This window comes from Salvia hispanica, chromosome 4 (assembly GCF_023119035.1).
Source record: "Salvia hispanica cultivar TCC Black 2014 chromosome 4, UniMelb_Shisp_WGS_1.0, whole genome shotgun sequence".
Classification (NCBI taxonomy): domain Eukaryota; kingdom Viridiplantae; phylum Streptophyta; class Magnoliopsida; order Lamiales; family Lamiaceae; genus Salvia; species Salvia hispanica.
In genome coordinates, this window is record NC_062968.1 from 43,962,219 (window position 1) to 43,990,210 (window position 27,992).

Sequence of the window (27,992 nt, forward strand, 5' to 3'; positions counted from 1 at the left end):
CTTGCTCATATTTCCCACTCCAACCTCTCACCCATCTATACCACATTAGCGCCATATTACTAACATTGTTCCGATATAAGATAATTGCAATCGAGAGTGTTAGGGTGTCACCACCTCTTAAAATAACACCATACCATCATTTCTAGCCAATCATTTGTACACGTAGACGAATAATAAGCTGCCACGTGGCAAAAAAAATCTGAAAAAGACGGCCAGCAATATGTTGTACACTATACAACAATTTTTCTTGGCCAGCAATATCCAACACGCTATACAACAATCTATAGATTGCTGTGTAGCGTTTATAATTTTGCTGTGTAGCGTTTATAATTTTGTTGTATAAGTGGTGTCACAGTGTTACTTTAAGAGAGGTTGTCATTTTAACACAAACCTAATTGCAATACTATCAAACTCCAAAATTTATTTTTAAGATTTTAAAATGTGTGGGACAGACTAGAATTTGACCAATATTTTGTACTCCCATGTAGTATTCTGTTCATCCATTTGTAGTAAAGACATTTCTTTTGGGTATGAGAATTTAAAAAAATTGTGTAAGTCGGGTAAAATGGAGAGAAAAAAAAAGAGTAAAGTAAAGAGATGAATAGAAAATAAAGTAAGATATTTTTTGCTAAAAAAGAACTGACCCAACTACAGTGGGACAACCTAAAAAGAATATGACTCAGCTATAGAAGGAGGGAGGAAGTACTATAATAAATAAATTTGTTAATCATACAACAAATTAAAATTTCTAAAAGATACTCCCTCCATTCCTTGTTAATAGAGGCATTTCTTTTCGGCACAGAGTTTAAGAATAGTGTGTTAAATGAATGGTGAAAAAGGTAAGAGAGAATAAAGTAAAAGGAAAATTACTTTTTTACCAAAAATAGAAATGACTCAATTAAATTGGAACTTCCCAAAATAGAAAAATGACTCTATTAACATGGAACATGAGGAGTAATGATTTAGTAGAGAAGAATTATGTTTGTTTGATGCAGATTAAGATAAAGAAATAACAAAAATAAGTAAATTCAAACATGTTAATAAAAACATAATATCGTATATAACGGGGGTTAATCGGTTTGCAAGATTGTATCCGGGATTAAATATGTAGTGTGTTTAGTTCATTAGATTCAATCACACAATTCAATCTTAGATGGTTAATAATGGGATAATTAGTTATAGCTAACCTCTATGACTAAAATAATCTCATAACGCAATCGTAGATTGTATCTTGGTATTATTTTATATAGGAAACTAAACACAAACTTAATAAATAATTTTGTTAATCATACAACAAATTAAAATTTCTAAGAGATAATGATTTAGTAGAGAAGAATTATGTTTGTTTGATGCAGTTTAAGAAAAAGGAGTAACAAAAATAAGTAAATTCAAACATGTCAATAAAAACTAATATTTCATATATAACATGTACCGAATCGAAATATAAATGACAAATTAGGTACTCGAGTTGTTAGATAAGTCTAAAATACCCTTAAGAGGTTCAGGACATTTTAATCACAAATGTTTTTTAGAAAAAAGATGAAAACCTCATGTCAATATGTCATCATGTGTGATTATACCATAAGTTAAAAGATTATTGTTCAAAGACGTGTGCGTACAAGATATAGTTAATGGACCATTGAGATCATTGGTGATATTTCTTTCAAAGACGTGTACGAACAAGTGACATAGTTAATAGACCATTTAGGGAGTTTATTTATTTAATTAATTAATTAATAAATAAAAATTTAAAGTCGAGTCTGAATTTTAATTTAATTGCTAGTGGTCAACGATGGGGGGTTAAATTTATCATTTAATCAAATACTACTTTTCTTTTTCTTTTTTTTAATCTTGTACGTATTCAGCAGAATTTCTAAGATGTTTCCGCAACAAAATCGGACGCCCTGTAATGTTCAAATTTGATTTATCACACTAGTTAAATTTTTACTGGAGTAATTTTTTTTAATATTGGTAGTTTATTTCGAACATAAAGAAATTTTTTTGTATAGAATCTGGATGAGTATGAATTTCACTCAAGAATGACTTATTCTTAGTTCGTAGAAAGCAGGGGTTAGGTGAGGCAAATTAAACCTAAATCTAAAAAATCAACTGAAAGACTTGTGGTCACTCTATATATGTTGCGTAACTAGTTAATTACTAAATATAAATTATTAGCACAAAAATAGCAGTTATTAGCATCTGATCACATGCACGATAGACTAGTGTACCTAGCTAAAAACTACTACTCTTCCTATGCTAATATGCAGGATCCACACAACAATAAGAGGGTTAACAAAATAAATAAAGATAATAGTACTCAATCTAGAAATTCAACTAGTTGCATGGGCCTCGTATGTTCATGCCAAAATGTGCTCATTATTAAAATATTAATTACTCCATCCGTCCATAAAAAATACATAAAGTTATAAATGATACGAGTTTTAATGCATAATTAGTAGAGAGAGAGAGAGAATGTGGTGGAAGACTGGAAGTAGTGTTAGTGAATTGTGGGGCCACATTTAGAATGACGTGTATGGTTAGTATTGATTTGAAAATTTCCATTTTTAGACTTAGTCTACTTTTGGTGGACGACCTAAAATGGTAAAACTTGTTTATTCTTTTTGGACGAAAGGAATATTTGTATAATAACAACAAATGTTATTTATAATATGTCGTTAATGACACATATTGATCGTAGCTATCTTCCATTAGACTAAAATCAAGTAGTACTACATAACTAATAGTTTCTCATAATGAAAAAAAATCACAAATATATATACATGTACTTATATATATCAGATAGACATTAATCAATCAATTTTGTTTAAAATTAGTCTCGTACGTGCACTTCATATTGATCAATATATATATATATATATATATATATATATATATATATATATATATATATATATATATATATATATATCAGAAAAAATATAATAATCAATTCCATTGTAAACAGTTACATAAATACTAGCACACAAACATTAATAACCCTCTCCTATTGGATTGGTAATTATACAGATATTAGATGCATGTAAGCCTACAGTATAGTCATTTAGTATATGAAAATAATTCGTATACTTAGCATTAACTCTTTATATGAATACGTAGAATCGCATACTATATTATAACACGTGCGCAAATACTTATTTTTACTATCAACTAATTATTCAAAAATCAGCTGATATAATTACCTTTATACAATAAATGTTAATTAGGGCTACACCCAAAAATCTCAGGAATTGAAGCCAACTACCAAACGTAACTCTCCTAGCCAACCCCATCAAATTTTGGTAACACATTCTTCACTACATATAACTATGTTCATATTTAGTCCCCATTAATTTCTCTTTCACCCCCTATTTGAAATAATGAAGAAGAAGAAGAAGAAAAAGAAAAAAGGGAAGACGAAGTAGCAACAACACACCCCTTAGCAGTGCTCTCTCTCTTGCTCTCTGTCAATCGGAAAACCTCAAGTATAATCGCGCGGTAAGGCAATTGATGATATCATTTCATACACAAAGTTACTCTTGTGCTATTGTTTGTAGCCGCAGCCATGTAAAATAAGGATGAGACCTTCCACTTTCCGGTATCATGGTATAACTGAAGTTGGTTTTCTTCGAATTTTACACTCAATCTAACTTATTTTCATTGTTGGAACTCATTATGAGATTATATATATTTCCACAACATATTACTACTTGTTATATGCACCTTGAGATCTATGTTTGTATTTCATTTGAAGTGTTAATATATAGCAATTCTCAATATCTACATAAAGGTATTTAATTTGGACAATATATCTAAAATGTTTTTGTACTAGCCCCCACGTGTATAGTAAAGAGCCTAAATTAATGATGAATTTGAAATTAAATAATGAATTTGCAGTTTTGAGATTGATGATTTGTGTCTGTGGGTGCACAGGGAATAATATAAGTTGAATACTCTATAACTTAATTTAATTTTATCTGAAATGATTATGCTGTTTCATATGATCTGCAAATGTTGCAGTTTTCTGGTCATGAGAATAAATCTGTGCCGTACAATAATAAAAATGTGAGTAGGAAGTAGGTGTCATGAGATTAAATCTGTGCCGCGCATACAATAATGTCACATTCAAAAGTTATAGTGGATATATAGTCATAAATAATTTCTCAATTATATTGCACTGTTATTTTGTTTTATGTAAAAAGAATCATATTCCATCGTCGAAAAGAAATGCACTTAATTAATTATTTATTACTATTGAGATGTCTTTTATATATATAAGGGATTGCTTCAAAATAATTTAATTTAAAATAATATTAAATCTGTCATATAATCACACCCTCATTTTTAATTTGTCTTATAAGAAATGTTATATTTCATTTTCTTAAAAAAGTACTCTCTCATCTCACTATATTAATTTGTGTGGGTGCAAACAATATCAAACATTAGAAAATGAGTAAGACTTGCAAGCATTATACGAGCTACCCCCATTCCATTTGCATGAAGCCTTTTGGGGAGTACTCCCAAGAGCAAAACTGTGAGGACTTTGCTCAAAACAGACAATATCGTACTAATGTGGAGTTCGGATGTGTAGTACCGAATCCATACGTTAATTAATTACAGTACCTTCTAAAATCACCATTGTTTTATTATGTATATCCTACGCATATTGATTCGGTTCATGCACAAAATGGCATTCCATTAGTATGAAGTTTTTTGGAGAGTACTCCCAAGATAAGACCGTGAGAACATTACCTAAAACAGACAATATAATACTAACGTAGAGTTCACGTGTACACTACTGAATCCCTACATTAATTAATAACAGTATCTTCTTAAACCACAATTGTTTTATTATGTACTATAGCATGCGTAGATTGATTCGGTCCATGCACAAAAAGGCTTCCAACTTAATTTTGGATATTTCAAGCGACAATGATAATTGGTAATGAGATATTTAGTCCTAGAGCACGTGTAGTTTTCATTAATTTGGTCCTCTTAAAACCAAACAATAAATAACTTCAAAAACCAGAAAATAGTTATATATTCATTCATATATAGTTACACCCTCTTTGAAAATAGTTTATCAACAAATCGTTACTTATTATTAACAACACACATAACTCCAACGCTGCCACAAATCCATATTCACCTTCTCCATAGATAATATCATCACTTCACCCTGTACACCAAAATTGAATCCACATTTTATCAACATAATTCTTACAAAAATTAAAATTAATAATTCCATAAATACTAAACAATACATACTTTGAGCAATCAATGTCCGGGCTAATGATGTAGGGAATGTCGACGCCGCATTCTTTAGGCAGCCCGGCGGCCTTACCGTAGTCGATGCTGGGGGTCGAGGTGGCCATATTTTTGAGGCAGTTGCAGACGGCCTGACGGTCTGGCGTGGTTTTGGCGGCATCATTCAGAGACTTGACTCCGTTGCAGCATGCCCCGATCGGGCCTTTGTTTGTGACGTAGGGAATGCACACCGAGATGTGACTCAACACCGTGCCACAGGTGATCTCCGCCTCGGCCACCGCTGCCATCAACACCATGGCCATGAGGATTGTAGAGACTTGCTTCATTATTCCTGCCATTATTTTATTTTTAATCAAATTTAGTGTTTAATTATCTATGTTTGCTTATTGACATGTTTATATAGAGATACTTTTATGAAAAGTTGGGTGTTTTGTTAATTTACGTATGTCACGCTGCTATTTTAATTAGAGTTGGTTGCATGTCGATTATACATGAATATTTAGATAATCTTTGTTTTAAAAATTTATTATTTAGTCCAAATACACAAATTTAGAGATCTTAATTCTGATCAAAATACTTAAATACCCATTTAGTATAGTTTTAAAATCCAAATACAAGACTACTAAGGTTATGTAATTGGATTTATATGTAGATTAAAAAGAGTTGAAATTTCATATATTTGTAGAATTATAGATAAATACTCGTAAGTTAATTTTAGGTTTAAGTTATTGATTCGTGCTTGCATTGGTTTGTGACGTTATTATATGTCGCAGTTTTGTTTCTAATACATGTGATGAAAAGGATTTATGTCGAAAAGAGCATGAAATTATTAGGCAAAACTGCATCATAATGCTTAAATATAAGTTCCCGTGTTGAATATGGGTGAGGGAACATATTTGTCAGTTGTCACTTGTAACTAACTACACATGTATGTTAATATACGCCACTCGCGTGTACTTATACATTAGATTACTAAAATATGAAATAAAATAAGGATGCAACGTTATTAAAAATTATACTCCCTTTTATCCATGAAAATTTGTTTAGACTCGAGCTTCCAATAAGTCAACATACATTTTTAAAGACCTTTAAATTAATTATAGATGAGGCCCAATATGTCCATAGAAATTTTTAAGACCTTCTAATTTGGACAGTTCTATTCTTAGCCCATTTCGGTGTACCGACTGCAAAAGAGATTAGATCAATTTGGTAAAAGTAGCTACAATGCATAAATAATAGACTTAAAAATACACAAAAAAAAAAAAGAAAGTAAATTGATATGGTATTTTGCTATGGTAACAATCACCATCGGCCTTATCGTGGATCTTCACCGCATATACAATCAGTTTCTTACTCCAATCAATGGCTCCTCGTGCTCGTGCATATAAATCCTCATATCTCGGCCCGTCGACCAACTTCCCAAAAGCTTATCTCGGGGAATATAGAAAGTTATACTATTGAAAATATTAAAATGTCCATTCGATAAACTAGAAAAACATAAAACAATAATTGTATTCCATACATTCTATGTTAATTTGAGTTATTCCATTTTAGTCCTAAGTTATTCTATCTTTGTCCTATGAGAATATATACACTTTCCTATTTAGTTCGTTCTACAATAATATGTACATTCAAAATTTGAAATTTTTTTTCTTTCTAATGAAGTGGAATCCATTCTCCACTATCAATACTTTAAATATTTTTTTTCTTTCTATTTCTCTCTTACTCTACCTATTATGTATTAAAAATGCATATTCTTGTGGAACGGAGGAAGTGTGAGTCATTTCTCTTTAAAAAAAATAGTAAAATAAAAGATCTAATCTTCTTTATTTTATTACTATTTTACTTTATTATCTTTTCTTTCTCTTATTTTATTCTCTCTTATATTATATTTTATTTTATTTTATTTCTATTTAATGCACTAAACACAATTTTTCTTAAATATAATGTCAAAGAAATATATCATATTACAAAGAAAGGACATGAGTAATAATTACTATCTCCATCTCTTAAAAATAGGAAAATTTTGAACACTCTATTTTAAGAAGTGGACTCCACATTCCATTATTGTTTTTTTTTCACTTCTCTTACTTTACTTCTCTCTTTCTTACTTTATCAATTATTTTATCTAATTCTACTTGTACATTAAAATTCAATGTCATTTAAAAAAAAATCGATTTTTCAAAAATATTAAAGCTTATAGACAAATTTGATAGATTCCAAGAGTATTAAATTTGATAAATGACTAGAAGACTAGAAGTCACCCATTTTTCAATCTCAACCCAAAATATGAAACTAGAACACACATGATGAGAATAACAAAATACGAAATGAAACTCGAAAAATCCAGATAAAAATCCATAGAGCATACCCCAATCAACACAAATCACATTTTCGACAATCCCTTGTTGCTAGTAAGCTTCAAAATGTCATGATCCGCCTCCACAATTCTCATATCCGATTCGTGCAGAGACACCCAAGCCTCGATCCCTTCCTTATCCTTAGTCCCCATCAGCACCAATATATCCTCCAACCTCCCTCCCGCCATGCTCACCCATTCCGCCTTCCCCATCCCCAAATCCACCTCATAATCCCCAAACTTTGACCAATCACTCACCCACACCACCTTACACTCCCCGGCCGCGCCCCTCTCGTCCGCCTCCACGTAGCTCCCCACCAGCGCCCACCGCCCGAACTCCCTGTCCGACAGCAGGCGCCTGCACTCCTCCACCCCGGCAGCGGCCGCCCCACGCATCCCGGACACCAGTCCCGGGAAATCCCCCTCCATTTCCCGGGCCTGGCTGGCGTCCAGCTCCAGGGTGGAGAATGTGGCCCAGTTGCCGCACGACTGGGCCGACACGGGCGGGACCGTCCGTCCCCGGACGTTGATCGCCTGGGCCACCACGCAGGCCCTGGACTCTCCGCGCCTAGCCCTGTCGGCACGGAGGAGAGCCTGGATCAGGGCGGCGGAGACCACCGCCACCTTGGACGGCGGTCTCTGCCCTCCTGTGCCGGCCGTGCGGCGGCGGAGTTCGGATATGGCGGTTTTGGGGAACACGAATCTCCGGAAGGCTATGTTCTTGTTCCGGGTCCTAGAATCGTGGGTCTGCAAGGGGGGTAGGTTCTCCGAGGGGAAGAAGGAGGCGGAGTCGAAGACGGGGGCGATGGCCGTGCCCCGAGTGGCGACGCTGGACCACGCGGTTAGGAATATGCTCATTGACCCCGCGTCGAAGATTCTGTGGGAGGCGCAGACCGCCACGGCCGTGCCACCACACGCAAATCTAGTTTTTAGACAAAATAATAGTACTAATGAGATATTATCTTGGATTAAATTCGTTATAGATAATCATCAGAGTATTATGGAGACGAACAGAGTTTTGGGAAAAAAGGCAACCGAACAAGATACTCCCTCCGTCGTCCCTCATTAATTGACACCGATTTCCTTTTTTTTTTGTCTCCAATTAATTGACATCTTTACCTTTTACTATTTTTGATAATAAACCTCATATTTCACTAACTCATTCCACACACATTTTACTATAAAATTAATATTTAAAAATAGGAGTCACATTCCACCATTTTCCACTACATTTCTTAAAACTCATGTCAAATCAAACGATGCCAGTTAATGGGGACAGAGGGAATATAAGATTAGACATTGTCACAAGTAAACAACACGAACTATACCTAAATAAATAAAAATTTAATGTGTATAATTGAAGAAAACCTGTTGATTTGGAGTGCGAGCATTGGGTCCGTGGGCTCGTCAGCGGCACCTATTTCCAATGGGAGGAGAAGGTTGAGGTGATCCACATTGAGCCTCCCATTTATGAGTTGATCGAGTTGGTACTCAACTTTGGCTATCGAGAAAAGAGTGCCCTCGTCGTTGCACTTAACCGTGCGACTGTTTTTATCGTATCTACCAGCAAGCGGGTAGTAAAGAGACAATGTTTTCGCTAGCGAGTCTTCCAAAGAGGGAATTGAAGCCGATTTACGGTAGTAGAGGATCCGAACCACGAACATTGATGGATTGACCTCGTCCATCACCGAGATCTTGTAGGTCCAGAGCTGTGGTGGAGTCGGCTTGCTAGGTTTAACTAGCTTCCGAGTAAGGACATTCACCAACATTTTCTTGCTTGGAAATATGATGTTTGTGTAACTATATCAAGAAAATCAAATTGAACCATCATCCACGAAATAAAACTGATTGTAATTGATGTAACATGTTGCTTTTATTAAAAAATTCACACTGAATTGTTATTTAATTTAGAATCTGCTGAAAATATAAAAATACATACCTCGAAGAGAAGATATTTGCAGCTTGCCTTGAGATGATTCTTCTAGTTTTCGGCTTATATAAAAGTGAGAGTGAAGCTAGTGCTTTTATTGCTGAGCTGGTGAAAAACTCTTGAAATAAATAAAATGGTTGTATACCACTAAATCATTATTTTCCCTGCCTAAAGCATCTTCCAACTACAATCCTTTCTGTATGATATACAGTGCTATAAATACGCAGTGAATTATTTCTATATACTCAATCTATATACTCAATATGTCACTTAAAATTATGAACATTTAGTTTGTTCCGGCATAATTGAAAAGGTATAAGAAATATATAGATAGAAAGTTTTTAAAACATTGTAAAAGGAGAATGAGTCTCACCTAATAAAGAGAAAAGAATTTTTAAAATTAGAATATTCATATTTTTCAAGAACTACTAAAAAAGAAAAAAGTTCATACTTTTCAAGAGTAGAAAGAATATATTACTCTTACTACTCATGAAATAAAAATTTAATGCAGTGTTCCAAATTCACAAATAAAGTTATTTAATTGCAGTTTGCCAAATTTAAGAACTGAAAGGATATATTTGTCAATTTTATTATTTAACTGTAAAATTGAGTTCCTTCGTAGTTGAGCCATTTTTCCTTTCGGAAAGTTCCCTTATAGTTGAGTCATTTCGGAAAGTTCCCTCATAGTTGAGTCATTTCGGAATAACTTTTTTCTCTTTCTTATTTTAATCTCTCTTACTTGTTCTATGTACTTTATTTACCTTTTACTTTATTTTCTCTATCTTTTTCACTTTCTTACTTTTTTATCTATTTATTTAAAACACTTAATATTTCTTTCTTAAACTTCGTGCCGAAAAGTTTCGCCTTAACTATGAAAGAACGGAGGGAGTACCATTTAAACATCCATAAGTAGAAAATTAATGTCGATGGTGATAGTATAATATTGTATTTTTGGTTTTGGAATGGTAAAGTGGCATTTGAGTATTAATTCGAGAAAATAACTATTTTTACATTTAGTTGTCATCATATAGAATGTAAATTCAGACTAATTTTCGGAGTTTATCTTAAAATAAGATCACCGATTGAAGCTATATATATTATAACAAAAAGTTAAAGTGAATTGCAAATATAATTTCTATACAATTGGATTCTTACATTCTCGATCTATGATGAATTTAAATGCTAGTATTATACATTGTCCCTGAATATATAGTGGCTGTTCGGATGACCAGATTATCTCCACGACCAATCTTGTCTTGTGTTCTATTAACTAATTCTATTTACAATTGTTATAAACTACTTCCTCCGTCCCCGATTAAGAGTCACACTTTTCCATTTCGGTCCGTCCCCAATTAAGAGTCACACTTCATTTTTACTATAAATGGTAAGTAGGTCACACATTCCACTAACTCAATTCACTCACATTTTATTATAAAACCAATATAAAAAATGAGTCCCACATTCCACTAACTTTTTCAACCAACTTTTCTTTACATTTCTTAAAACTCGTGCCCGGTCAAAGTGTGACTCCTAATCAGGGACAGAGGGAGTAATATTTATAAGTAGGGCTCATGACATTCCATTAATTTTTTTCATAATTTTTTTTTACAAAGTCAAATAATTTATTAAAACTCGGAGCGATCAAATATAAGACCTCTATTGGAGACACATGGAGTATTGATTATACACATTTATCATTTTTTATAATTGTATATTTCTATCTAGCTAAAATCTAATTTATGCAATCAAATATTTCTATGATGTATTAGGATTTATCTTGGCAAAATAAAATAGCATTATTGATTATCATGGGTAACTTGAACAATAAGTCATGATTAAATTTGAAATGTGTCTCATTGTAATGCTAAGCCAATGGAATGTTCCTCATGTTAAACAAAACTATCAATGGAATGCTAAGCCAATCGAGCATTTCTTTATTTAGACGGTTCTCAATAAATACACTATTTTACTTTATAATTTTTTAATTGAATATCAGATTCTACTAATTTATTCTATTTATATCATTATAGAACTAAAATTTAGAAATAGGGAACACATTAATTTTTTCCATCAATTTTTTATCAAAAAAGGCAAACAATATTTTAAAAATTATACCGATCAAATATGGGACATCTGTTGGAGACACGATGAAGTATTGGTTACACACATTTATGATTTTTTTACGATACTAAAGATACTTATTTTTCAATATTTCATTTATACTCTTTCCAGACCCATAAAAATATGTGCACATTTTTCATTTTCATCCGTCCCATAAAATATATGCATTCATTTTTTGAAAGTTAATGCAATTTATTTACCCCTATATATCAACTTATTTGTTACAACACATACCACCAAAAAACACTACTTATAATATGAGTCTCACTATCCACTAAAACTACTTTAACTATCCTTCTACTCTCTTCTTTTATTTTACTAATTTTATTTTAATTTCCGTGTTATGATGGGGTATCAATTATCCATATTTTTTTTATGCGGAGGGAGTATATATTTGCACTGATAAAAATATTCAACGAAAATGGCCATGGCAGTTTTTGTTGCCGTACTGTCAGTCTTAGTATTAAACTAGTATCACCACCCATGCTATGCACGGGCTATAAAATTTTCACTTATTAAATACAAATTCTAAATAATTCAGAAAAAAAACTAATACCATTATATTCACTTAAAAAAAAATTAATTCTTCCCCATTTTAAATGGAGTATATTCTATTTGCCATGAAATTTTATACTATATTTTTATTTTGTGAATTAAGTAGAAAAATAAATAAAGAGAGAAGATAAAATGGAAATAGTGATACTTGGTATTTCCATTCTAGGAAATATGTTAATTAGAGTGGAACATTCAAAAAACGAAAATACTCGCTTACAGGGGGGCGGATGGAGTAATATTTTACTTAGTCACGCACTCCCTCCGTCCCACAATTAAAGTCACATTTTGTCATTTTAGTCCCCCTCACAATAAGAGTCACAGTTTACTTTTACCACAAATCGTAAGTAGTTCTCACATTCCATTAAATCACTTCACTCACATTATATTATAAAACCAATATAAAAAAGTTGACTCCATATTCCATTAACTTTTCCATCTCATTATTCTTTATATTTCTTAAAACTCGTATCAACACCAAACATGACTCATATTATGGGACAGAAGGAGTATATAAAACATGTTTAAAGAATTTAACTGTTAAAAAAAATATTATTTAGACTATTTTTCAGTTTAAAATATAAATAAAATAATCACACTTTAACAACGTGTACTGATAATATGAAAACAATATTATTATATTAATATCATACAGTTAATCCATAATTCATTTATAAGATTTGAAAAAAGAAATAAATATAAATAATTAGGATAAATAACTTAAAATGATAACAACAAACCAGTAATTCAAAAGTTTTAAAAACTACTTTAAAAACAACATTAACAATGATTATACCATTGCTATTATGTCATTTTTATAAATTAAAATCTTCAAATTAAACAACTATTGCATAAAAATTCTATTATGATTCTTACGAGTGACTAAAATTATAATGAACATCATTCACCCTTAAAATTGGCGCAAGAAATGTTCGATTAATGATACATTTTCTTTCTATCTTTCTTCTTATTTTCTACCTAATTATATTTTTTTTCTAGCGTAGCTATCATTAGCAAAGTATGAGGGTGAGATATAATCGAACTATTGAAAAAGAGTGAACATTTTTGGATTAGGTTCACCAATTGCACTGAATAATTTAATCAATTGAACTTATAAAAGATATGCTCATTGAGCTAAATATTTTTAAACTTAAAAAATAAAATATTATAGCATTATAATATAAAAATTGTGCTTTTAATAATTATTTGTAATTATATTCTATAGAATATTATAATAATCAACCGAAGATTCAATGACCAATAAATAAATATCTGAATATACTAATTAAGATTGAAAAATAAAAAAACCATCTAACTGTAAAAAATTATTTTCTATTTATTCTATAAGAAAAATAGAAAAAATCATATCTATGACCAAATTTTTTTTCATATTTAAATAAAGTAATGACTATTAAAAAACTTTTAAAAAATGGAATGGAAGACGGAAATATAATATTAATAAGAAATACTCCATAGCTTACAACAAATGAGATACTATCCGTTTAAATAGAAAGAACAAATATTAACTAAACATAATTATTGATCTCATTAAAAACAAACTTAATTTTATTTTAAAACCGTAACTATATGAAAATATTAACAACAAAACGAATTAAGTACATGAAGACTCCCTCCATCCTATAATAAGTGTCTTATTTAGTTTCGCCGTGTGTTTTAAAAAATATAAAGAAAAAAGGATTGAATAAGTTAGTGGAATAATAGTGTCACTTATATATACTAACTTTATCCCCTATTAATTGTCCACTTTTGTCATTTTCATTTGTCCCATATGAATTGTCCATTTTCACTTTTTACGATAAATGGTAAGTAGAACCCACATTCCACTAACTCCTTTCACTCACATTTTATTATAAAATTAATATACAAAAATGAGACTCATATTCACTAACTTTTTCAATTTATTTTTCTTTATTTTTTTTAAAAAATTTGTGACAGAACTAAAGTGGATTATTAAGATAGAGAGTATTAGTAATATAATAAAATGTGAATGAAATAAATTAATAGAAAATGAGATTTATTTTGTTTAGAGATTTACATGATTTAATTAAATTGCCCAGCCCATAGACGGCCCAAATTTAAATTTTAACTCTGGTCCAACAAAAAGAAGAGCCTTCTCCCTGTTCATTCTTTTCGCCCAAATCATCAGGAAAGTGCTGCGACGTTTTCCGAATCCGCGAGCCCGAGAGTTGGACATCTGAAATACTCGCACTGGTATGTTTCCCTAACACCAATCTCCCCTTTCCTCGCCTCTTCTCTCCTTCCTCTCTCCCACCATGCCGCCACGCCTACCGGCGGGTTTTTCTTGGTTGATTTGATTATAACTCAAATATTGTGATTTTGTGTATTTATAGAGATTTTTAATCTTATTTAGGAAGCTGTATCACGGATTGGATAGATATGTTTTCTGTCTGCTTTCTTTCAATAAGCTCTATTTTTACTGCTTTATAAAAAAATATTGCAAGCACATTGCTCTAGGCAGTCAGATTCCCTCTAGAAAGGACATAATTGTATATTATCAAGCTTTCGATACATTGGGGAATTAAGCTAGGTTTTTCTACACGGGGTTAATCTAGGGTTTTGGTTGAGGTTTCTGTATTTCTTTTCTCGATTTTTCTTAATTTTGTTGATCAATCGGTTCGTATCAGCTTTGGAATCAATGTGATGCCGCTAAATCCGCGTGAATTCTTTTGAAACAGAGTCAAGTTAGAAGTTAGTTTCGACTATCCAATTGATTTTTCTTTTGTAGTTGTTTGAATTTTTCTTATGCCTTTTCGACCATTTCGGGTGTGTCGTGTGTATTCTTTTTTCCATTGTTTAAGTTTCAGAAATTTTGGAAATGTGAAGGAACTTACTTTTTTGGCAAAGAGGATCTCCTGATCCACTTCTCCTACTCCACCTCTCACAATGCAATAAAATAATTCTCCATCACTTATCAAAATTGGTCATGATTGTATTATTATTTTATTGCATTGTGAGAGGTGGAGTAGGAGTGGAGTAAGAAGAGTGGATTAGGAGATCCTCTCCGCTTTTTTTGGACTAATTTTAGAGATGAAATTGCTAAAAATATGATTTTTTTTACTTTTTTTAATTCTTATTTGATTATTTGGATTATATTGTATTTGCTGTAGGTTCTATTTCTCAAGGCCGACATTAGTTTTTTCTTGTGAGAATGGTGGAGACACTTTTTGAAGATATATTTCGAATTGATGCGATTGATCCAGATGGAAAAAAGTTTGATCGGGGTATGAGTTTTTATAAACTCATGTACTTACTTCTCTGTTTCTAGTTTCTTGTGTGGGTAGTATATGCCTTGTTAATGCTTAAACTGATCAGTTTCGGGTGAATGGATACTCTGAGATGGAACGAGAAAAATTGAATTTGGTTTATTGATTGGAAAAGCATTGTATGTAGAGTTGTTTTATTGATTGGATGTTACTTGGGAATTCCATCTCCATGTTAACCTCCTGGTTGAGTACAATCTCATTGCGTCCTTGTTATCGTTCTTTGCCATGGATTATGACACTTATGTTGGTGGTTTTTTCTTTAGTCTCTCGTATTTCCGCTAGGAGTGAGCAGTTTGACATGTTGATGCACCTTGATATCAACACTGAGATTTATCCTATGCGTGCTGGGGAGAAGTTCATGATGGTATTAGCATCCACTCTGAACTTGGACGGAACGCCCGATTCTGGTTATTACACTCCGGTAAAAGAATCATGATCTTATCTGCTTTGATTACTTGAGTTTCTGCCATTCATGATGACTTATATTCTTTCTAATAGTTAATTGGCCATAGTTAAGAATCAACTAGTTCAGGAAATAAAGGTTGAGATTTTTTTGATACACACTGATGCATTTGTGTATGCTCCTAGTCTGATCTCAAAGTATCATTAGTGGCTATTTAAGTTGAATATATATCATTTTGGCTTTCACTTGGAATATCTGCTATTGTTAATTTAGTTTGAAATAGGAAGATATACTTAGTTAAAACCTATATCATGTATAGCTGTATAGGATTGTGGACGATTCATCCATTGCTTCAATCACTGTGGTATTGAATGATTGCCAACTCTTATTTACTCTGATATCAGGGTAACAAGAAGTCGCTTGCTGATAAGTTCGACTATGTCATGCAAGGTAAACTGTACAGAATCTCCGAGGAATCTAGCGAGAAGCAAGTCAAAGCGTATGTTTCCATACCTTGTCATGCATTCATCTTAACATATTTCTCATCATATCCATTCTCCTTGATACACAGTAGTTAGTAAACCATTGTATATTTGTATCTGTGCGAACTCCACCTCAATGATGTTGGGGTGCACTGTGTACTATGAAATTCGACTTGTATTGACGGGCCATCTGTTGTTTTATGCTTTAAGTGTTGTCGCGTTCCCTCTGGCTATCGTGTTTGTTTCCTATTGGATCCAGGGATATATATGTCTCGTTCGGTGGACTGCTTATGATGCTGAAGGGGGATCCTTCCATTGCCGCTAGATTTGAGCTTGACCAGAGGCTGTTCATTCTTATTAGGAAGGTTTGAGTTAAAGATGCTACTGGGCATAGAAATTTCAAAGTGAAAACTTGTTTAATTATATTCTACTGGCTAACTCGTTCTCTGCGTTTGAATTGATGACAATATATTGACATAATTGTCGACTACTAAGTTAGCATTTTCAACCATTCTCTAAAGCATATCTTGTGCAACAGATTCCCTTTGAGATGTTTGTTTCATATATTTGGTGGAGCATATATTCTCTCTCTCAACATCATAAACATAGTTAGTGATAGTAATATCAATATATCATCGCTTAATCATTCGTGTGTATTGAATTGAAATAATAACAATACTAACCATATCTAAACACTATAATAATCAAAACAATTTCAAAGCCTCAACAAAGAGACCATCTAACCTTCAAAAAGATAGTCATAATTCATCCACTCTCAATATTCTAAAAAGTGGGATTCAAGCCCTCTATTTGTGTAGCAATCGAAGATCTTGGCAACATAGTTTATGTGCATCCATCCAGGGTTGTTCATTTTGGCCCCGTGCGCATGCAATGGCGAGCTAGCTACTAAGCCTAGTGCAACCACAACATCATCACATAGGTGCATAGCCTTGGAACTGCTCTAGTGCAACCACAACATCACTCATTCTTGGTCTCGATTTTGGATCCTGATTTAGGCACTTCAACGCAAGCTTCACAACTTTATATGCTGCATCACGAGGGTACTGACCGTTTAATCGGATGTCCATAATCTGCAGTAATTTCGACTTTTGACTAAAGTAAGATTGTTCCAAGTTCAAGTTTGATACGACAGTGCCAGATAGCAATTCTAGTAAAACAACTCCAAAAGTGTATGCATTCGATTTAGTAGTCAGACAACCCGTGCATAAGAAAAGTTAGAACAACGAGTACAACAGGAAGTAACATAGCCACGAGCATCAAAAGGTGGGGGAGTGATTCAATAACCTTTTGATATATATTCAGGTGGAGTATAGCCAGGTGAAACGAATATTTGACGAGTTGGTATGGAAGTCATTTCACCGGTAGGATCATCTATACCGTAACAGTAGTTAGATAGCTTAGCATTCAATTCCTGCACACCAAATATATGAAACATCAAATATTCATTTGTACAACTGCATGACCAGAGAGAAAAGGACAAGAATATATAGTTTTATGTTTTGTCTAAAACTGCAGTAGTTATTTACAAATTTACAACCAAAGCAAGAAGAGAAGTCAAGCATATCTCTCCCTTCGGGGACATCCAATAATAGTTACGTCTCTAATTTTTTTTTTTTTAAAAAGTCAAACATATCTACCCAGTCCAGAAGAACGTTAGCAGTCTTGAAATCTCGGTGTATGATAGGTATATCTTGTTCGTGCAAGTAGCTAAGCTCTCTAGCAATATCTATAGCGATCTTGATTCTCCTCGCCCAAGGTAATGATCGGTATCGAGCTATGAAGATTACCACAGAATAAGATCATAGGTGAATTGCAACAAAAGAGCATGCTAGAATGTTCATCCAGAATGAAAAATTACTAGTGAATAAGTGATCTGACAAGCGTCCATGGGGCATGAACTCGTACACCAACATCATGTTGTGTTCCTCCGTATAGTACCCAACGAAGCTGACCAAGCATGGATGACAAAGCTGCACCAAATTATCAATTTTCTTCTGCATAAGTAGTTCATGATTAGTACTAAACATAAGATCAAAATTAATTTACTTCAGAAAAAAATCATCTTTGTAAACACAAACCTACCAACCAATCTTGTGGTCTTTCCATGGACGACCATTTTTTAACTGTAACAGCCATTCCGGAGCCAGGCTTCAAGGCGGTGAGGGCATGCTCATCGATGCATGCTATAAAAGCTTGACACATGACTCCTTCCCCTATGAGCATGTCTAACTGAAAGTTTTCTGTCGCTTTTATAATCTCTTTCAGCTCTATAGGCCGTGCAACGGGGTATGCTGCGATATCATCAGTAAGTATATGAATTTCACATAAAAACGGTGCACAATGTAAGTATGTAAAACTTAATTCAACTACTGCAAAGGTATTGATGAATGGAAGCTGCAGAATGATGTAGTTGAGAAGCCAACTTCAAGTTTAAGATTAGTACAAATCTAATCGTACCCTTTTGTGTAAAATCAAACTAAGTTCAATTTTAAACTATTGTAATAATGTACTATCAGTCATTCAATTTGTAGTAAATTTGTCCTATCATAAAAACATCTCCAACCATTTACACAAATTCAAACTCATTTTATTGTAAGTGTCACATCAAATATGATTTTACTTCAATCATTTACACTAAACTCAAACTTAAGAGAATATTCTCTATATGCCTTTTTTACTCACAAAATTTGAAAAAGTTTTTTGTTTTGGTTTAGCATAAACCTAAAGATAGGTATTTTTCACTAAAAAAACCAAAAATGAGATTAGTTTTGGAGTACTATTGGAGCTATTTCCATTTTAGGTTTTAGTGTACCATTTGAGATGATCTAAGTATTTGCAGAATTTGGAGTTGTGATTTGGACAGCATCTTCAACTATTTACATTAAACTCAAACTCATTTTAGTGTAAATGTGTCATCAAATATGATTTTACATTTACAATAAACTCAAAGTTAAAATAATATTATCCATATTATGCCTTTTTTCACTCACAAAATTTGAAAAAAAGAATGGTTTTGTTTTAATGTAAACATAAAAGTAAGAGTATATTTTACTCAAACAAAAAAATGAGATTAGTTTTGAAGTATCATTGGAACTAATTGTCTATCATATTTTAGATTTAATTTAGTGTACCATTGAAGATGACGTCGTAAAAATTTTGAGTTTAATTCTCAAAAATGCTAAAAAGGTTAAGATTTAATCTGCAATGAAACTCCACCCAACTTTTTCCCAAATCAAAAAAAATAAAATGAAAAGTGAAAGACATAACTATTCGGAACATGCCAGAATATTAACACCAAAATTGAATCTAATTTATAACTCATCAAGAATGAAGGAATCGATTTGATGGTTGAATGTTGAGAGATTAGAAAAAAGTATACCAATGGAGGAGTCAGAAGTGAAGCCCGAGCTGTAATCAGAAAAGGTGGAGGAGCTGAAGCTGTCGCGAAGCGCAAGTCGCCTGAGCTCCTCCCTGTTGAAAACAGCGCCGACCAATTTCTCCCATAAATCATAAACCCTTGACATTTTTGCTTTGATCTTTCTAAAATGAGGAAGAAGAGTATGAAGTAGGAATATATCATATCATGTGTCACTTCATCAGTCAACATTTTCGTCTACTGACAACTATTAATCGCACGTTTCTTCTAGATAAGTCTACCTCCATGACTATTTCTTCAAAAGTTTTTAGAATGTCCACAGTAGCCACAGTCACAAAAACTTGTCTGGTCAAATGACAAGTCCAATAAAATCAACACCACAATCACGTCATAGCCATGGTACTCCATTCACCCGCTTAAGATGACACGACTCTTCTTTTTAGATTGTTCCAATTAAGATTATACATTTTCTATTTTAAAAATTTTATCTCTCTAATTAATACAACCAACTACTTTTCTCCACTCCTGTTAAAAATATTTATCTTTCTTTCTCTCTCTTTTTTTATACTTACACCCACCTTTTCTCTCTCCGATTAAACACTTTAACCAATAACTCCTAAAATCTCATGCCGACCAAGAAATATATCATTTTAGTCAGAACGGAGGGAGTATATTTCAATTGAATTGGAATAAAAATTATTGAACGAATAAGAAAAGGAGGTGTATTTATAGAAAAAAAAAGTAATTTTAAATCACTACCAGCAGTCTGCAATGGACCGCCGCGGCGGTCGCCGGATCTCCACTGGGACCGCCCCCGGCCTATCCCAGTCCAGTAGTGGTCGCTGCGGCAACACTGCTGCCGACGGCAGGCGCTGGGGCGGCACCACTGTGGACACTCTTATGGTACTCTCCCCGTCCCACTAAAGATGACTCACTTTCCTTTTTAGTTTGTCTCAACCAAGATGACTAATATTACTAAAAAAGAAAATATTTTTATCTCTATTTTATTTTTTCTCTCTTATTTTACTCTCTCCAATTAACACAACAAATTAAATTGTATAGAAATCCGTGGCAATCAAGAATTATCTTCCTAAGAACCGAGGTGTATTAATTGAACACGTTAAAAGAAGAGGTTGAAAAATTGAGCACGTTCTCTTGCATGGCTCGGTCTCATACCAATGATTTTTTTTATAATTTCAATTTTTATTCATTTTATTATATATTTTTTTCTTTTTAATAGCATGCTTGTACTTTTGTTATAATATGATTTTAATTTGAATATTAAATTCAAATCTTAATTAAAAATAATTTGTATACGAATATTTAATTTTAATGAATTTCTTTTTTTAATTAATTTAAAAATAAAGTAATTAAATTTTAATCCATTCAATACAATTTTTTTTTTATTTTGGTATCTAAATTTTTTCTAAATTAATTCTAATTAACGATTCAAAATAAAATAATAGAACTATCTATCATTAAAACAAACCTCCCACCCAACTTCATGAATTGATAATTGAGCGTATCAGATTAGTATTTTGATACAAATAGTCATAACTGCACACATTGGCGGACTTATGTGGTGCCATGGGAGACCCATGGAACCCCCACCAATTTGACATAACATTATATATTTAGTATTCAAAAATACTTAACAAAGTATGGTGTAGTGCAGCTGGTTGAGTGTTATGACTCTCAACCTTGAGGTTCAGGTTCGATTCTTGTTACCCATTTTTTATTTTTTCACATTTGTATAATTATTATACGTAATTCATAACTATTATACTTAATTCTTTAGCATGCATATGATATAAGGTAAATTTATTTTAAAGTTAGGTTTTTTATTTTAAAAAAAATATTCTTAAATTATTTCGACAATACTAGGTTTTTTGTTAATTTTTTTTACAACGACACGATCACTGTACCTTTAATTTATATTGTTCATTTCTCAATTCTATATTGTTCACGTCGTAACTATTTTTGGCACCGTTGACACTAAACTTATGTAACAAGTTTATCAATTATAATTTGGACCCCCAATATAAAATTTCTGCGTCCGCCACTGCTGCACATACTAATACTAATGCATATTTCTTTCATTCTCTAAAAAGAATATCTCAACTTTATCATTTTAAAATGTCAGCCATTTAAATTTCTATATACTTTTTTAGTTTTTCATTTTAAACAAGTAGACCACACCATTCAACCATATTTTATTATAACAACTTTGTCTATAAATGAGACATCTACTAGTGTTAATGCTAGTTGGGTTTCGTTGGATCGCGAGATTTGAACCCGACTTGTTTTTGAAAAATAAAATGAGCAGTCCCTAAAAAAAAGAAAAAATAGAAAAAGAAGTGGACCGTTTGGATCGGGAGATTTGAACCCGACTTGTTTTCGTTCATCGCGTCCTTGTTTTCGTTTTATGACACTTAAATGTTGGTGGTTTTTTCTTTTTAGTCTCTTGTATTTTGATAAGGCTAATTTCATGCATCGGTTATATGGTGAAAAACGTTACAATTTGCTGGGTCTAACATGTTTCCTAAGCCAGGTGTGTGATAAAATCGCTAGATCGAGGGAATGCTTGAAGGAAACGGTCTAGCAAAGGAATGAAGTGAAGTGAGCAGAATTCAAAGGAAAAGAAGGCGTGACGGAGGGAGTCAGTAGCTGAGGGCAACAAAGTCTATCTATACCTCGCTGGGCCCCACTCCAACGCCTATATATAGAAGAGCATGCAACGCACAAATCATCACTTTTTTCACTCTCTTTTAGCTCACACACATAACACACACTTGGTAATGGGAGATCTGGGGTAGTTCGGGTTACGAAAAGGGTTCATTTCTTTAAAAAGTCTCAGTTGCAACACCGTCCGCGTGTGGACGAAGATACAATCTGTTTTAATTTCAGTTGTTTTGCACTTTTGCGGTCGAACTTCACTTTCGGGAGTCGACTTGGCTGTTGATGTTACTTGTTATCTTTTCGCTTCTGTTGGTTTGCGTTTAGTTGTGATATTTCAAGTTGATTTACGTAGATCTTGCTGCTGAGAGTTTATTTTAACAAGTTTTATGTCGATCTCTGTTTTATTTTGATGTTGTGGTACTCGATATGAGAATTTGGTGATAGATCCGTGGTTTGTTGACTGATTGGAGGTTGTTGTTTAAATCTGAAGTGATGAAGTGTTTCAGTTGGGTGGAGTTTGTGTTGGACGCTTGGATCCGGAGTGGATTTAGCGTCTGAGGTTGGATCCGAAGTGAGAAAAGGAAGTTGTTGGATGAATTTGAGTTTTCTGCTTGTTTCCTGTTTTACTTCGTCTAGCATCTGTAGATCCGTTTAGTTCTTCGTTGTTATGCATCAATTTGATTTAGATTTAGTTTGCTCTGCTCTGATTTCGTTCATGTTGTTTTTCTTATGAGTTTTTACGCCATTTGGTTGAAGAAGATGATGTCGCTGTTAGTTAGTACCCGAGTTAGTTATTCTGCCAGCTTTTCGTCCGTACTCCTGCTTTTTCAGTCATGGTCCCCACAGTCAGTTTGTTTCCTAGGTCTAGGTAATTAGAGTAGTTTTCTTAGATCTGGTAATTGAGCAGTTAATTTTCTTTGCAAAGTTCTCTTGTTATTTCGCCTAAGTCTAGCTATTAGCGTAGTAGTTTTAAAATTCCCAAGTCAAGTTTAATTTGTTTTCCTCAACCCAAGAAAAATGCGTGGCAGCAGCCAACACCAAAAACAAGTCCAAATCCTTGAACATGATTATTACGCATCCTTCTCTGTGGGATCGATCCCTACTTCCCTATACTAGGTTTAGTAAAGTGGTTGAGGGTTTTTGAAAGAGTGCTCTGTGTGTCCGACGACCAGGATTTCCTACGACCATCGAGTTCCTAGACCGCGTGATCTAGTGGATTTGCTGGACCAAGGGAACCTGTTTATTTCCTTCTGTGCGCACCGTGAACACAAAATCGTACTTTCATATTTCCGCTAGGAGTGAGCAGTTTGACATGCTGATGCACCTTGATATCAACACTCAGATTTATCCTATGCGTGATGGGGAGAAGTTCATGGTGGTATTAGCATTCACTCTGAACTTGGACGGAACGCCCGATTCTGGCTATTACACTCCGGTAAAAAAATCATGACCTGATCTGCTTTGATTTCATGAGTTTTTGCTATTCATGATGACTTAGATCTTTCTAAGTAAGAATAAGAATCAACTAGTTAAGGAAATAAAGGTTGAGAATTTGAGATGCACCACAAAAAACTTGTGCCGGTAGTGTCATTAGATATATTATCATTTTGGCTTTCACTTGGAATATACTGATATTGTTAATTTAGTTTGAAATATGAAGATATGCTTAGTTAACTGCTAATATCATGCACATCTGTATAGGATTGTTGACAATTCATCCAAATCACTATGGTATCGAATGATTGCCAACTCCTATTTGCTCTGATTTCAGGGTAACAAGAAGTCGCTTGCAGATAAAAGAGTTGAACGTGATATGGAGTTCCTAGAGCCATCGTCTCAGATCAAGGAACACATTTCTGTAATCGCACTATCGAGGCTCTGATGAAGAAATATGGTGTTCACCATAGAGTGTCGACCCCGTATCATCCTCAGTCTAATGGCCAAGAGGAAATTTCTAACCGCGAAATCAAGGCAATATTAGAGAAGACAGTTAATCCGTCAAGGAAGGATTGGAGCAAGAGACTCGGTGATGCATTATGGGCCTACAGAACTGCTTTTAAGACGCCTATTGGGATGTCGCCTTACAGGCTTGTGTTTGGCAAGATGTGCCACTTACCCGTGGGTATCGAGCACAAGGCGTACTGGGCAGTAAAAGAGTTGAATGTGAAGCCTTCGGCTTGTGAAAAAGAAAGGAAATTACAGTTACAAGAACTGGAAGAACTGAGGCTGGAGTTATATGAGTATGCCATGTGGTACAAGGAAAGGACGAAGTTATAGCATGACAAAAATCTCCGGGTCAAGGAACTCCATGCGGGACAGAAGGTGCTCCTTTTCCAATCCCGGCTCAAGCTGATGCCGGGGAAGCTGAAATCAAAGTGGATCGGTCCATATACTATCGTCGGCCTCCGCGCAAACGGAGCAGTGGAAATACAGGAAGTGCCTCTAACTCGGTCCCTTTTCTTGTTAATGGTCATAGAGTGAAAGTCTATAGGGACAATTCTGAGCTGTGTGTAGTGGAGGAAGTTCCACTACGCGCACTCTCTACTATCGCCTAGACAGACTAGGAGGTATTTTCGATGAATTCCTGGGTCAGGTAAATTGGTTGATATTTTTGGAAATATGTACTGAACCAGGGAATCTCGGGAATCCTCAAGAGGGAAAGTGTAAATAGTCTAACTGATTTTCAAACAAAGGAAAATCCAAAAAATGTATATACAATTTAAATCTCCCAAAAATATTTTTGAAGCACCAGACTCCGAAGGGAACCGATGCCTTATATTCTAACCTTGACCTAGGAGTCTGGCGCCTTCATTTTTTTTTATATGGTCATGGTCAGGGAAATCAGCTAGGGAAGGAGAGCCTGGAGGAAGAAGTCAAGGAGAGCCTGGAGGAAGAGGTTAAGGAGGGATGGAGATAATTTGAATTTCAAAATTTGGCCGATATTTATGGGAGGTGTACGGTTGCTTACATCACGCCTGCAACAACACCATCTTTTCATCAGAAAAGGCAAACCATCGCTTCTCTCTCCAATAATCTGAGTCGACGAAAACCGCATTTTCTCTCCCCTTCTCTCGACTTTCGTTATCTCTCTAAAGCACAAACCCTAACCAAATTCGACCAAGTTTCTTTTTAATTTCAGATCTACAGAAATGGATTCAACCCAGACCACTGGAAGTTCGCAGCCAACGGTGTATGACGCAGCCCTGCTAGCAGAGTTGACGCAGAAATTGGGGAGCGTCGAGAAAGCAAAGGAAGTGTACGCACTGTTCTCCGCTAGCCTAATGACATCCGCGGCGGCCATACCATCACTGACAATTCCAGCGGATTCGGCGGCGCAACCGGCAGTTTTCCAAGAAAAAGGGCCTCGAGACTCTGGATCTCAACATGCAGAAACCGCTTCACGGGAGGCGGATAAAGAAGAGGCGGTGCACGAACGGCCGGAGGATGGTGGGCAGACGAACGGCGGAACAGAGGTGGAGACCGAACGACAAGGTGACGGAAACCCTAATTCTGAGGGTAAGAAAGATGCTGAGGGGGAAACCCCTGTTGTGGAAAGTACTTGTTGAGGGGGAAACCCCTGTTGTGGTAGAAGTTGCTGAGGGGAAACCCCTGTTCAAGAATCGATGGGCTGATGGGGAAACCCCTATGGAGACTGGGGATGAAACCCCTACAGATTTTAGGGGTGCGACCCCTGAACCCATGGAAGAAGGGGCAACCCTTAGTGATGTCAGGGGGGAAACCCCCGTTTATATTGAGGGGGCAACCCCGATGGTGGATGATGTGGGGGAAACCCCGGAAAAATTTGTGGAAGAAACAGATCTACATGTTACTGGAGTACCGGGGCCCGTTGAGGAAGGGCTGAATTTGATCGTGGACCTGGTGGATGACCAGGAAGAGGATGAACCCCAAGTGGACAAGAGGACAGAGAGGAGATGAGCCAGGAGGAGTCTGCTCGACGAAGTTGATGACTTAGTTCCAGATGCTGAGGAGGCAGAGGAACGTCGCCTGGTCAAGGAGAGGGCGAGAAAATGAAAGGCAGCGGCGACCACGTCTACACGGTCAAGGAAAGCTCCCTCCATCCAGGAGGTTGAGGAGACCCTTTCTCCAGTGACCGAAGATCCCTCTGCCGAGGAACAAGACAAGCCTACTCATGACACCGACTCTGAACTTGGGGAATTTGAAGAGGAATTTGTCCCTGGACGACCAGAGATTTGGTTGACTAAGGAACTGCTAGAGTCGATGAGGCAGTTCGACGATCAGAAACGGACCACAGTGTACAAGGAACGATGCATTGCAGGAAAAATGGCTAAGTCTGGGAAGCAGTACAACTCCAAGGAACTTCGGATGATCACATGCGATGAAGATTTCTGCGCATGTATCTACTCAATAGGGTTCGAGTGGTTGCTAAAGCACAGCCAGGAGAAAGTACCGGTGGACCTAGCGCGGGAGTTTTTCTCCATATTCCGACTGAAGAACACCTCTGACCTTGATGCGGACTCCATAACTTCCAGGCTTTTTAATGAGGAACACGAGATGAGCATCCGGGAATGGTCCTTGAGGATGGGGCTGTTCACCAAGGCTGAGGATGATGAAGGAATATGGAACGAGAGGATGATCGGTGTGCCAAAGAATACGCCGGGATTCAGAGTACAAGCAGCATGGGAACTAATCACCCACTCCAAGGCAGGGACATTCAAGTCAAGCTACTCCAAGGCTTCTCACATCGAGGACAGAATCCTCCGTTTTGCTCAGACGTTTATCAGCTACAACTTAATGGGAACTGCATAATTAAGCTCTTACAACTACCGACCTTTACTTCACTTGGTGCATGGCGAAGGGCGTTAAGGTACATATGGGTTATTGGCTGGCTCAAGCATGCCATCGAATGACCAGCAACCCTGCTCGACATATGTATACCTGCCACCTCCTAGGCGCCTACCTCCAGCGGAACGTTGAAATGAAGATAGCCAAAGCCGCACCTTTAGTCGTAATGTGCGAGCCCCCTGAGGTTTTCAGTGTTGAATACTTTTTCAATAAGGGGTTGCTTCAAGCGCACGGAAAATAAACCTTCTTCTACACGGTAGGAGAAAAGGTGAAGGCGGAGACAGAGGAGGTTGCGGAGGCCATGCCGAGTGAAGAAGTTGAAGAGCTGCGGAAGGATGTTCAGGATGTGAGAAAAGAGATGCAGGTAATGAGGAAGGAAATGGTGAAGGAACTTGGGGGGATTAAGAAAGAATTGAACGGAAGCCGGGAAGAGGTGAAGACCCTGAGGGGCAATATTGCAGATTTGGCGGTGAAGTCCGCCAAACAAAACGAGCGCATGACGGAGGCGGTGGACCTTGTAATGAAGATGATGAAATGGTTGCAAAAGACACTCCCCTTGACCCAGTCGAAGGTAACTCCTGGGTCCAGCAGTGAGGTCAAGCAACCCGTCCAGAGCAGCCCCTCCGTCCAGCGACCACCGCAACCGCTCAAGCAGATGGTCTCCCCACCCGTCCC

General features: G+C 35.2%; 4 protein-coding genes across 8 annotated transcripts; 1 reads left to right on the plus strand and 3 right to left on the minus strand.

The window, feature by feature from the left end:
- Positions 1–5,010: 5,010 nt before the first annotated feature.
- On the minus strand, positions 5,011–5,617 carry LOC125218113 (non-specific lipid-transfer protein 1-like). The gene is made up of 2 exons (XM_048119713.1): positions 5,266–5,617; positions 5,011–5,176 (listed from the first exon to the last, which is right to left on the minus strand). The coding sequence occupies exons 1-2, from the start codon at positions 5,601–5,603 to the stop codon at positions 5,167–5,169; spliced, it is 348 nt and encodes a 115-aa protein (XP_047975670.1). The 5' UTR covers positions 5,604–5,617; the 3' UTR covers positions 5,011–5,166.
- Positions 5,618–6,576: 959 nt separating this feature from the next.
- On the minus strand, positions 6,577–9,579 carry LOC125217947 (pelargonidin 3-O-(6-caffeoylglucoside) 5-O-(6-O-malonylglucoside) 4'''-malonyltransferase-like). Its single transcript, XM_048119528.1, has 4 exons — positions 9,564–9,579; positions 8,993–9,424; positions 7,637–8,546; positions 6,577–6,691 (listed from the first exon to the last, which is right to left on the minus strand). Exons 2-3 carry the CDS (start codon positions 9,391–9,393, stop codon positions 7,652–7,654), a joined length of 1,296 nt encoding a protein of 431 aa, XP_047975485.1. The 5' UTR covers positions 9,394–9,424; positions 9,564–9,579; the 3' UTR covers positions 6,577–6,691; positions 7,637–7,651.
- A 4,757-nt stretch (positions 9,580–14,336) lies between these two features.
- LOC125223285 (DNA-directed RNA polymerases II and V subunit 8A-like) lies at positions 14,337–16,925 on the plus strand. 3 transcript variants are annotated; one of them, XM_048126366.1, is made up of 5 exons: positions 14,337–14,459; positions 15,377–15,490; positions 15,796–15,953; positions 16,340–16,434; positions 16,677–16,925. In XM_048126366.1, exons 2-5 carry the CDS (start codon positions 15,418–15,420, stop codon positions 16,786–16,788), a joined length of 438 nt encoding a protein of 145 aa, XP_047982323.1. In that variant the 5' UTR covers positions 14,337–14,459; positions 15,377–15,417; the 3' UTR covers positions 16,789–16,925. The 3 variants fall into 3 exon arrangements, with proteins under 3 accessions (XP_047982323.1, XP_047982325.1, XP_047982324.1); XM_048126368.1 differs by lacking the exon at positions 14,337–14,459 and adding an exon at positions 14,535–14,553; XM_048126367.1 differs by lacking the exon at positions 14,337–14,459 and adding an exon at positions 14,577–14,957.
- Positions 16,926–17,047: 122 nt separating this feature from the next.
- On the minus strand, positions 17,048–19,992 carry LOC125223284 (probable serine/threonine-protein kinase PBL3). Of its 3 annotated transcripts, none has more exons than XM_048126365.1 (6): positions 19,818–19,992; positions 18,521–18,729; positions 18,297–18,432; positions 18,076–18,212; positions 17,723–17,849; positions 17,048–17,508 (listed from the first exon to the last, which is right to left on the minus strand). In XM_048126365.1, the coding sequence occupies exons 1-6, from the start codon at positions 19,960–19,962 to the stop codon at positions 17,471–17,473; spliced, it is 792 nt and encodes a 263-aa protein (XP_047982322.1). In that variant the 5' UTR covers positions 19,963–19,992; the 3' UTR covers positions 17,048–17,470. The 3 variants fall into 3 exon arrangements, with proteins under 3 accessions (XP_047982322.1, XP_047982320.1, XP_047982321.1); XM_048126363.1 differs by having other exon boundaries at positions 17,048–17,636; XM_048126364.1 differs by having other exon boundaries at positions 17,048–17,465; positions 19,818–19,991.
- Between the last annotated feature and the right edge of the window lie 8,000 nt (positions 19,993–27,992).

What these genes read in the sequence shown, in the direction of transcription:
- LOC125218113 (XM_048119713.1), bottom strand. Translation starts at nt 5,603, where the DNA reads ATGGCAGGAATAATGAAGCAAGTCTCTACAATCCTCATGGCCATGGTG.
- LOC125217947 (XM_048119528.1), bottom strand. Translation starts at nt 9,393, where the DNA reads ATGTTGGTGAATGTCCTTACTCGGAAGCTAGTTAAACCTAGCAAGCCG. An exon ending in CTCGCACTCCAAATCAACAG is followed by an intron (nt 8,547 to 8,992) that starts GTTTTCTTCAAT and finishes TCTAAAAACTAG; the next exon opens with ATTTGCGTGTGGTGGCACGG.
- LOC125223285 (XM_048126366.1), top strand. Translation starts at nt 15,418, where the DNA reads ATGGTGGAGACACTTTTTGAAGATATATTTCGAATTGATGCGATTGAT. An exon ending in TGGAAAAAAGTTTGATCGGG is followed by an intron (nt 15,491 to 15,795) that starts GTATGAGTTTTT and finishes TTTTTTCTTTAG; the next exon opens with TCTCTCGTATTTCCGCTAGG. An exon ending in AGCGAGAAGCAAGTCAAAGC is followed by an intron (nt 16,435 to 16,676) that starts GTATGTTTCCAT and finishes TATTGGATCCAG; the next exon opens with GGATATATATGTCTCGTTCG.
- LOC125223284 (XM_048126363.1), bottom strand. Translation starts at nt 19,962, where the DNA reads ATGTCAAGGGTTTATGATTTATGGGAGAAATTGGTCGGCGCTGTTTTC. An exon ending in CACTTCTGACTCCTCCATTG is followed by an intron (nt 18,730 to 19,817) that starts GTATACTTTTTT and finishes ATGATATCGCAG; the next exon opens with CATACCCCGTTGCACGGCCT. An exon ending in ACCTGAATATATATCAAAAG is followed by an intron (nt 17,637 to 17,722) that starts GTTATTGAATCA and finishes TCTTATGCACGG; the next exon opens with GTTGTCTGACTACTAAATCG.